Source organism: Puntigrus tetrazona, chromosome 25 (assembly GCF_018831695.1).
Source record: "Puntigrus tetrazona isolate hp1 chromosome 25, ASM1883169v1, whole genome shotgun sequence".
In the NCBI taxonomy this organism is placed as follows: domain Eukaryota; kingdom Metazoa; phylum Chordata; class Actinopteri; order Cypriniformes; family Cyprinidae; genus Puntigrus; species Puntigrus tetrazona.
This window is the reverse complement of record NC_056723.1, coordinates 957,585-967,584: the sequence shown is the minus strand read 5'-3', so window position 1 is coordinate 967,584 and position 10,000 is coordinate 957,585. Positions and strand designations below refer to the sequence as shown.

The following is a 10,000-nucleotide window of genomic DNA, read 5'->3' as shown; positions in this document are numbered from 1 at the left end:
GTGTGTGTGTGTGTGTGTGTGTGTGTGTGTGTGTACTGTGTATATTTAAGTATGTGTGTGTATGCAATAGCAATTAATTTTTTAATATATATATACACACACATATACACACACATACTGTATATGTAAATATTGTGACGAGTCGGCTGCCCCTCCTCTTTATTGTCACCATCACCCCGTCCTTTGTCGCCGCCCTTTCACCAGGCTCCCGGCGGGAGTGGGTGTGTTCGAGGAGGGGCGTGGTATCGGCCAGGTCTGGCGGCGTGTGACGAGGCACACCTGAAGGGATTTAGCCTTGTCACCGCCGCCGTTAAATGCCCTGCGCGCTCTCCTCGGAGACCGGTCTCTTCCCCGTGCATGCACGCTGGTGTCCTCGTGGGTCCAGGAAGGGTGCGTGAAGGAGCTCGTCCGCCGCTAGACAAGCGCGTCGTGGGACCCGTACAGTCCAGGCGACGACTGCACCCGGATACGGCTGACGGGCCAGGATGCCGAGCCGTTAAATCCCCTAAATCTCTGACGACCGGAGGAAAGAAGCGACGGATGCCGCGCGGAAGAAGCCGCCGCCGCGCCTCGCGCCCCGAACAGGAGAGGGGAGCGCGCGACGCGACCGCCGGACTCCGCCCCTTACCTGGACCCTGCCCCTGGAACACTACCTGACCTTCCACAATCCCAGAAGCACAACGAGGGCACCAGTTTCCCCTTTTATTTGGACACTTTTCCCTTGGACACTTTATTTTGTACTATTTTTGTTAATAAAAAGCCTCTCGAGGCCTGACGCCACGCCCACTGTGTCTGTCGCTGGCTCCTCCCGTCACAGTGGTGGAGAATGCGGGCAAGGCGGAGCTTAGACGGCACAGTTGGGCGACATCTGATGACGTCATCCCCTCTCGCTGGTACCCATGCCGGACGGAGGAACAACGGAGACTTCGCTCCCAGCCACCAGGAAGGGTAAGTGGCGGCTTGCGTTTACTGTCATTTACCCGGTGGCTGGTTGAGCATGTCGACTAACTCCCGGTTTCTCTGTCCCGGTGCGAGAGGGGAGTTGCCCGGAGAGAATCCCTGCCCCGCCACTCCGACCGCTGGAGCCTGGTTGAGGAAGGTAGCACTCCTGCGTGGCGGCGACCGCCTGACGGGGTTGGCGCAGGGAGGGGAATGTGACGAGTCGGCTGCCCCTCCTCTTTATTGTCACCATCACCCCGTCCTTTATTCGCCAGGCTCCACACGGGAGTGGGTGTGTTCGAGAGGAGGGGCGTGGTATCGGCCAGGTCTGGCGGCGTGTGACGAGGCACACCTGAAGGGGATTTAGCCTTGTCACCGCCGCCGTTAAATGCCCTGCGCGCCTCTCCTCGGGACCGGTCTCTTCCCCGTGCATGCACGCTGGTGTCCTCGTGGGTCCAGGAAGGGTGCGTGAAGGAGCTCGTCCGCGCCGCTAGACAAGCGCGTCGTGGGACCCGTACAGTCCAGGCGGCGACTGCACCCGGATACGGCTGACGGGCCAGGATGCCGAGCCGTTAAATCCTAAATCTCTGACGACCGGAGAAAGAAGCGACGGAGATGCAGCGGAAGAAGCCGCCCCTCGCGCCCCGAACAGGAGAGGGACGCGTGCGACACCGGACTCCGCCCCTTACCTGGACCCTGCCCCTGGAACACTACCTGACCTTCCACAATCCCAGAAGCACAACGAGGGCACCAGTTTCCCCTTTTATTTGGACACTTTTCCCCTTGGACACTTTATTTTGTACTATTTTGTTAATAAAAAGCCTCTCCGAGGCCTGACACGCCCACTGTGTCTGTCGTTGGCTCCTCCCGTCACAATATACACACACATACACATATATATATATATATATATATACATATATATATATATATATATACATATATATACACATATATATATATATATATACACACACATACACACACACACACATACTGTATATGTAAATATATATACACACATACACACACACACACTATATGTATATACACACACACACACACACACACACACACACACAGACACACAGTTTATATCATGTTGATGCCATTCTTTAATGTTCTTCTGTTGCTGTACTGTATATGTGTACAGTTCTCCAAAGCATCTCACAAAAGAGGAAGAAAAGATTCTGATTGATATCAAGTGTCCTCATGAGGGAGCAAGTGCTCTCTATGTAGTGTACACTGTGTGATGTTATCAGCTCTTCTTCTGGAGGATACCAAGCTCTAATAAAACACATCGGGACGACTGAAGTGCTGTCTACATAGGCAGCTCGCTTCTGAGGCAGCTTCTTTAAGACCGTTCACGTGAGACATGTACAGGAAGTATTCATTTAAAAAAGGATCTGTTTCCCAAAGGATCGTACTAAAAGAGCATTGATGAAGAACGGTGCTAGGAATATACTGTGTGGTCCTGATACCTCATTTCTTTATTAACTTATTAAACATGTTTTTACATCTGTATTTATATATTCCAGTTAGTAATTTTAATGCTTTAACCTAGTTGCTAAAGCATGCACCATTTCTCATTTTTATTATATTTATGTATTTAATAATTATACTTATTTATTTGATAATAATAATAATACTAACAATAATAATAATATATGTGTATGTGTATATATTAATATATATATATATATATATATATATATATATATATATATATATATAATTTGTATTATATAATTGAATAAAGTATATTTATAGAAATCTATATATATATATAAACTCAAAAGTGCAATTTTGTAATGCTAAATATAAGTTTTTTTAATTAAAAAATGTATTACATTACTATACTACAAAAATATTGGATATATAAAATAAAAAAAGATAATAATTATATCGTGTGTGTGTGTGTGTGTGTGTGTGTGTGTGTAATGACTGAATGATGGTCAGTGACCGTGTGAAGAGTTTAATTGCACCATGAGCTGACTTTCAAGTGCACTACATTTGTGAAGATGTCTAGATAGGGTTTGGGGCGGAGCGAGGAGGAAGTCCCAAACAACTTCTGCTTTTCCTTCTACTCCAGCATCTCTATTGAAATGCATGGATCTGTTCTACTGACACGCATTTCATATTTTCTTAATTGTTGATTTAAGACTGCATTAACTTGAAAATATGACAGCAAAGTACCGTCATTTGCTTATTTGCTCAGAAAAATGTGAAAGAGTTTGAGCCGATGTCGCCGTTTTTGATTGTGTGTGTTATTTACACGCAGACGAGTTTAGGTGTGTGAGGACAGAACATTTCAGTTCAATTCGATGTGTGCTTTATTTTTTTAATTCTTAACGTCTTTCAAAAGCATTTAGTTGACATTAAATCTAGGACAGATATGCATAAAAAAATACATGCGTGTGTATATATAATTAAATTAAAATATAACTTCTAGGGGAAAACGTTTATAATACAGAAGTCATGTAGTAACTAAAGATTACCTCTCTCTCTCTCTCTCTCTCTCTCTCTCTCTGTCTCTCTCTCTGTCTCTCTCTGTCTCTCTCTCTCTCTCTCTCTCTCTCTCTGTCTCTCTGTCTCTCTCTCTCTCTCTGTCTCTCTCTCTCTCTCTCTCTCTCTCTCTCTCTCTCTCTCTCTCTCTCTCTCTCTCTCTCTCTCTCTCTCTCTCTCTCTCTCTCTCTCTCTCTCTCTCTCTCTCTCTCTCTCTCTCTCTCTCTCTCTCTCTCTCTCTCTCTCTCTCTCTCTCTCTGTCTCTCTCTCTCTCTCTCTCTCTCTCTCTCTCTCTCTCTCTCTCTCTCTCTCTCTCTCTCTCTCTCTCTCTCTCTCTCTCTCTCTCTCTCTCTCTCTCTCTCTCTCTCTCTCTCTCTCTCTCTCTCTCTCTCTCTCTCTCTCTCTCTCTCTCTCTCTCTCTCTCTCTCTCTCTCTCTCTCTCTGTCTCTCTCTCTCTCTCTCTCTCTCTCTCTCTCTCTCTCTCTCTCTCTCTCTCTCTCTCTCTCTCTCTCTCTCTCTCTCTCTCTCTGTCTCTATGTCTCTCTCTGTCTCTCTCTCTCTCTCTCTATGTCTCTCTGTCTCTCTCTCTGTCTCTCTCTCTCTGTCTCTCTCTCTCTCTGTCTCTCTCTCTCTCTTTCTCTCTCTCTCTCTGTCTCTCTCTCTGTCTCTCTCTCTCTGTCTCTCTCTCTCTCTCTCTCTCTCTCTCTCTCTCTCTCTCTCTCTCTCTCTCTCTGTCTCTCTCTCTCTCTCTCTCTCTCTCTCTCTCTCTCTCTCTCTCTCTCTCTCTCAAATCTAAGTAATGCAGCCTAAAAATCCTTTAACGGATTTGAATAATAAAAGGTGTGTTGGTGTGTTATGTGTAGGCTAGGTTAATGTGTGTCTTTAATCTAGATTTAAACTAAAAGAGTGTGTCTGCCTCCTGAACAGAGTTAGGGAGCTTGTTCCAGAGTTTAGGTGCTACATAGGAAAGGGATCTGGCGCCCGCAACTGATGAAGAATTAACAGAGCAGCCATCAAGTGATAGGCTGTGTTCTAGATTATTATATGTGGGTTTTTTAGGTCCAATTATTAGCACCTCTGTTTTTTCAGAATTTAACATTAAGAAGTTACTCATCATCCAGCTTTTTATATCGACTATGCATTCTGTTAGATTCTCTATGTGTCGTGTATCACCAGGCTGCGCTGAAATATAGAGCTGAGTATCATCAGCATAGCAGTGAAAGCTAACACCATGACTCCTGATAATATCTCCCAGAGGTAACATGTACAGGTTGAGAAGTAACGGTCCTAGCACTGAGCCTTGAGGAACTCCATATTTCACTTTTGAGCGATATGATACCTCCTCATTTAATGCCACAAAGTGATAGCGGTCAGATAGATATGATGTAAACCATGCTAAGGCGCTTCCTCTAATGCCAACATAGTTTTCTAGTCTATCCAAGAGAATGTTGTGATCGATAGTATCGAATGCTGCGCTAAGATCTAATAGCACTAATAACAAGATACCTATATCTATATATGTCTCTCTCTCTCTCTCTCTCTCTGTATATATCACTCTCTCTGTCTCTTTCTTTCTCTCTCTGTGTCTCTCTCTCTCTCTCTCTCTCTCTGTCTCTCTCTCTCTGTGTCTCTCTCTCTCTCTCTCTCTCTCTCTCTCTCTCTCTCTCTCTCTCTCTGTGTCTCTCTCTCTCTCTGTCTCTCTCTCTCTCTCTCTCTCTCTCTCTCTCTCTCTCTCTCTCTCTCTCTCTCTCTCTCTCTCTCTCTCTCTCTCTCTCTCTCTCTCTCTCTCTCTCTCTCTCTCTCTGTCTCTCTCTCTGTCTCTCTCTCTCTCTCTCTCTCTCTCTCTCTCTCTCTCTCTCTCTCTCTCTCTCTCTCTCTCTCTCTCTCTCTCTCTCTCTCTCTCTCTCTCTCTCTCTCTCTCTCTCTCTCTCTGTCTCTCTCTCTCTCTCTCTCTCTCTCTCTCTCTCTCTCTCTCTCTCTCTCTCTCTCTCTCTCTCTCTCTCTCTCTCTCTCTCTCTCTCTCTCTCTCTCTCTCTCTCTCTCTCTCTCTCTCTCTCTCTCTCTCTCTCTCTCTCTCTCTCTCTCTCTCTCTCTCTCTCTCTCTCTCTCTCTCTCTCTCTCTCTCTCTCTCTCTCTCTCTCTCTCTCTCTCTCTCTCTCTCTCTCTCTCTCTCTCTCTCTCTCTCTCTCTCTCTCTCTCTCTCTCTCTCTCTCTCTCTCTCTCTCTCTCTCTCTCTCTCTCTCTCTCTCTCTCTCTCTCTCTCTCTCTCTCTCTCTCTCTCTCTCTCTCTCTCTCTCTCTCTCTCTCTCTCTCTCTCTCTCTCTCTCTCTCTCTCTCTCTCTCTCTCTCTCTCTCTCTCTCTCTCTCTCTCTCTCTCTCTCTCTCTCTCTCTCTCTCTCTCTCTCTCTCTCTCTCTCTCTCTCTCTCTCTCTCTCTCTCTCTCTCTCTCTCTCTCTCTCTCTCTCTCTCTCTCTCTCTCACGTATCAAATAATAACAAGCCTCTCTCTCTCTCCTCCCCCTTCTTTCATTTCCTCCTCCCCCTCTCTCCGGCGCAGCTGCCAAACCCCCCCCCCACACACACACACACACACACACACACACACACACACGCTCACGCTCGTCCGGAGGGGCGTCAGACAGCGTTAGGGACGTGAGCGGATCTCAGACCAGCATCCTCCTATTTAAGGTCCGCGGCCCGTGTTTCTCGCGGACTCGAGCGCTTCTTCACCTTATAAGGGTCAGACCCGGAGGACTGGGATGATAAAGATGATGATGAAGGTGAAGGTGATGGGTCGTTCGGGACTGAGCCGCGAGGATCTGGTTTAGTTGAGTTGAGTCTGCGTGGTTCTCGTTCATGCCCGTCGTTACCCTGCAGGTCACCGGGTGAGTCTGTGTGTATGAATACAAACACATACAGCGGTTATATTCTTATATATGCATGTGTTTGTCTTTATACATGCATAATAAATAAAGAAAAGATCATCTGATCGTTCAGTCTGAGGGCTTTCTGAGGGTCTGATGTTTGCACACGTTTTAAATATTATTTATGTGATAATTCTGACATTTTGAAGTAGCTTGAGTACTTTTTTTCTTTGATTTAGTCTTTGTTTTAAATACAATTCTTTAGGTTTAACCTGGTTTTATTTCGGTTCAGTTTAGTTCTCGTCTAGTTTAGTTCGTTTCTATAGTTTAGTACTTAGATAAAAAGCTAACGTTACTCATAATTTTTATTTTTTTTATTTCAGTTAACAATTTTTTTTAGCTTTAACAGATGCTGCATGGAACGACTACATAAATGTTATACGTTTAATTACTGTTTAATTATTTATTTATTTTTTGTATATTTGTAGGTTTTTTTTTTTCAGCTTTAAATAATTTCCTGTTACTTCCAATAACTTTAAAGCTTATTTCAAAACCTATTTCAATTAGTTATCAAGGTAACGTGTCCCCTAAAGTTTTTCTTCTAACATTTCTACTTAATTTTATTTCAATTAACAATGTTGTAGCTTGGTTTTAGTTATGTTTTAATTTTCGATTTGTTTATAATAATAAAAAAGTGCAATCATTTCTAATTAATTCAGTCAATTTATAATAATAAATAATAATTTAAGTGCTTCAGCTATTTTTTTTTCCCAAAAGCTTTTCATCTAATGTTTACATTTTATTTCAGCTTTACCCAAAATATTAGAAAATATTTAATTTGAGTTAAAACATGATGCAAAGTGTTATACTGTGTCTTTAAGGCGTTGTTCTGATTCAGAGTTGCGTCTATCTTTTTATAAGCGTGCACTCGAGACCCTTCACAGTGCGCACTTCGAGTGCCCTTCATAGTAAGTAGGGCGAGTGACGCTCTCGGTGTGATTTGTGGCTTAGGATCAGTCTTTAATGGAGGATGTTATTATCTGTGATCAGAAGCGCTTCTTGTTGTTTTTGGGGGTCATGCGTGACTCTGTCTGCTGCGGCCTGTCGAGGCCTGAGCAAATATGCCCCCTCAGCTCCTCCCGCTGACCTCTGACCCCTGACCCCGAGCCGCAGAGCTGATGGTGTGGTATCAGACGAATCGCTTCGACGAGCCGCTGATGTAGAAAGTGACGAGATGATTGTGTTATTATAGACGCTTGAGACACCTGAGGTGATTCAGGATTAGACGACAGCTTCGACACACTCAACCTGCTTTATTTATTTTTTTATTTATTTAAATTATTACACATATATATATATATATATATATATATATATATATATATATATATATATATATATATATATATATATATATATAAATATATATATATATATATATATATATATATAATTAATATATATATAAAACATGGCACAATTAGATCCCAATTTCATGCTTTTTAAATGCATACAAATTACTTTTCTAATGAAATAAACAGATGCCAGATTATATTGTTAGCCCCAAGTATTTAATGTTAAAATTTTTTGAAAAAAATCGGAGAAAATTTATTATTATTATTGTGTTGTGTTTTTTTTTATTTTACCTTTTCATTCAAGATTAATAATAAACCATAAAAATGCTATAAAAAAAGAGATAAAATATTGTAGAAATAATACAATAATTAAAAAAATTGTTATAACAATAAATGGGAGTAAGTACTTGAAATTGTATGAAATTTTTTTTTTTTCTATTTACAAAATAGGCCAAAAGCAACACTGTTATGTTTTATTAATCATTTAATAGTAATGTAAAAGCTTTAATGTTCTTTATAGCTGCTTTGATTTTTTTAAATACTGATTAATGATTTTACAAGAATGTAATAATTTAAAAATTATTATTTTGCATGATGCATCAAAAAAATATATATATAAATATATATATATATATATATATATAAATATATATATATATATATATATATATATATATATATATATAAGAAATTAATTAATAATATAATATATAATAATCTTAATATAAATAAAACAATATATAGTATACATTTATTATAAAAAAAATATTTCTCCTAATATGAAATATCCTGCAGCTCATCTTCAGTATTAGGCAGATCTGTCAGCACGGCATCATGGGAAACGAGAGCTGTTGTGTGTTTAAAGAGATTCAGGCGTGGGGACAGGAGATTTAATAAATAACAGCGTTGTTTTTAGTAAATGAAAAAGTAATGGGTTACTTTACTAGTTACTTTTAAAAAGTACAGGCTCATAAGTGACCGGTCTGAAGTGATTCATATTGTGTTGCATTGCATTGTGGGATTGCATTCATTATGAAGGAAGCGTTAAGTTTGTGAAGAGAGCTTTCTGCTTAAATCTCTCGCTCTCTCTCTTCCTTCCATCTGTTCTTTATGCATTATATATTTGCTTGGCTGTTTTTAACCTGCTTCAACACCTCCTCTCTTCCTTCCTTCTTCCTGCTCCTTTATTTTGGTGTTTGGTTTCGAAAAGCGTCTCTAAGACTATCTGCTTGGCCGTAAGAAAATGATCGTGAAAATATTTTAATATTGTATAAAAATGTGAATACAACTATTGAGTGAGTCCTCAAAATGGAAAAAAATAAACATAAAATAATATAAATGAGTATAATGAAGGCTACAGTATGTCCACTGTGAATTAATTATCGATTGTATTTTTATTTATTCATTTATTCATTTGTTTATTTATTGCAATTAAAAGAAAGTGCATTTAAATTCATGGCATGTATAAAACCTCACTCAACATGAATCTGCTATCATCTCTCAGACTCGTTCATGTGTTCAACTAATATAAATATTTTAAAGTATTAAAATAAATCATTTATATTAAAAATGAAAAATGCACGCTTATTTCAGTAAGTTAACAAGGCAGCATTTCTATATATTTTTCCTTTTAAATTTGAGTTTTTTCATGTAAAATATTTTTTAGTTGCGTTTATCTTATTACTTATCTTATTAAAGCGGTAAAATCACAAAAATAACAGCTTTAGTTTATTGATTGAAATTAAAAATTGTACCATTTTAAATATTAAAATACGAATATAAATAATATTAATTAATGCTAAAAGCATCTCTAAAATTTGCAAGCAACATTTCTTTTGCTAAAATATGTTTTGTATTTAGTTACTACTATTTATTTTAAACAAAGCTACGTGAAATAGATGTTTAATCATAAGTAAAGCTACTAACACGTTATTTCATTTAGTCTTATTTTTATTATTTTATATATTATATTTTTCAATTAAAAACTATTTAATGAAATTTTCTTTTATTCCTTTTGGAATTAAATTTTCTTTATTATATTTTTTAAATTTTTATTTTAAATTATTTTTAAATTAAATTTTATTTATTTATTTTTAATTTAATTTAATTTAATTTAATTTTTTTAATTTTTTTAATTTTATTTAATTTTATTTAATTTTTTTAATTTAATTTAATTTAAAAATATATTTAATTTAATTTTAAATTTTTTTTAAATTTTTTTTATTTTACATAATTTTTTTAATTTTATTTAAAATTTATTTGACTTAGGTTTTTTATTATTTCCCATTTGATTTGTTTCCTAAATTTGTATTGTTTAATCGTGTCGCCCGCAGGTGGG

General features: G+C 38.8%; 1 protein-coding gene across 7 annotated transcripts in view; it reads left to right on the top strand.

Annotated features, from left to right (window-relative positions):
* Nucleotides 1–10,000, top strand: part of myo9ab (myosin IXAb) — a 93,093-nt gene that overhangs the window by 14,485 nt on the left and 68,608 nt on the right. For 5 of the 7 annotated variants that reach the window (XM_043227499.1, XM_043227498.1, XM_043227500.1 and 2 more), the window contains exons 1-2: nt 6,066–6,328; nt 9,996–10,000. The exon at nt 9,996–10,000 is cut by the window's right edge and continues 653 nt beyond it. In XM_043227499.1, coding sequence (XP_043083434.1) covers nt 6,300–6,328; nt 9,996–10,000 — 34 coding nt within the window. In that variant the 5' untranslated portion in view covers nt 6,066–6,299. Of the gene's footprint in view, nt 1–6,065; nt 6,329–9,995 lie in introns of those variants that run through there. The other 2 variants (XM_043227502.1, XM_043227503.1) reach the window with 2 other exon arrangements.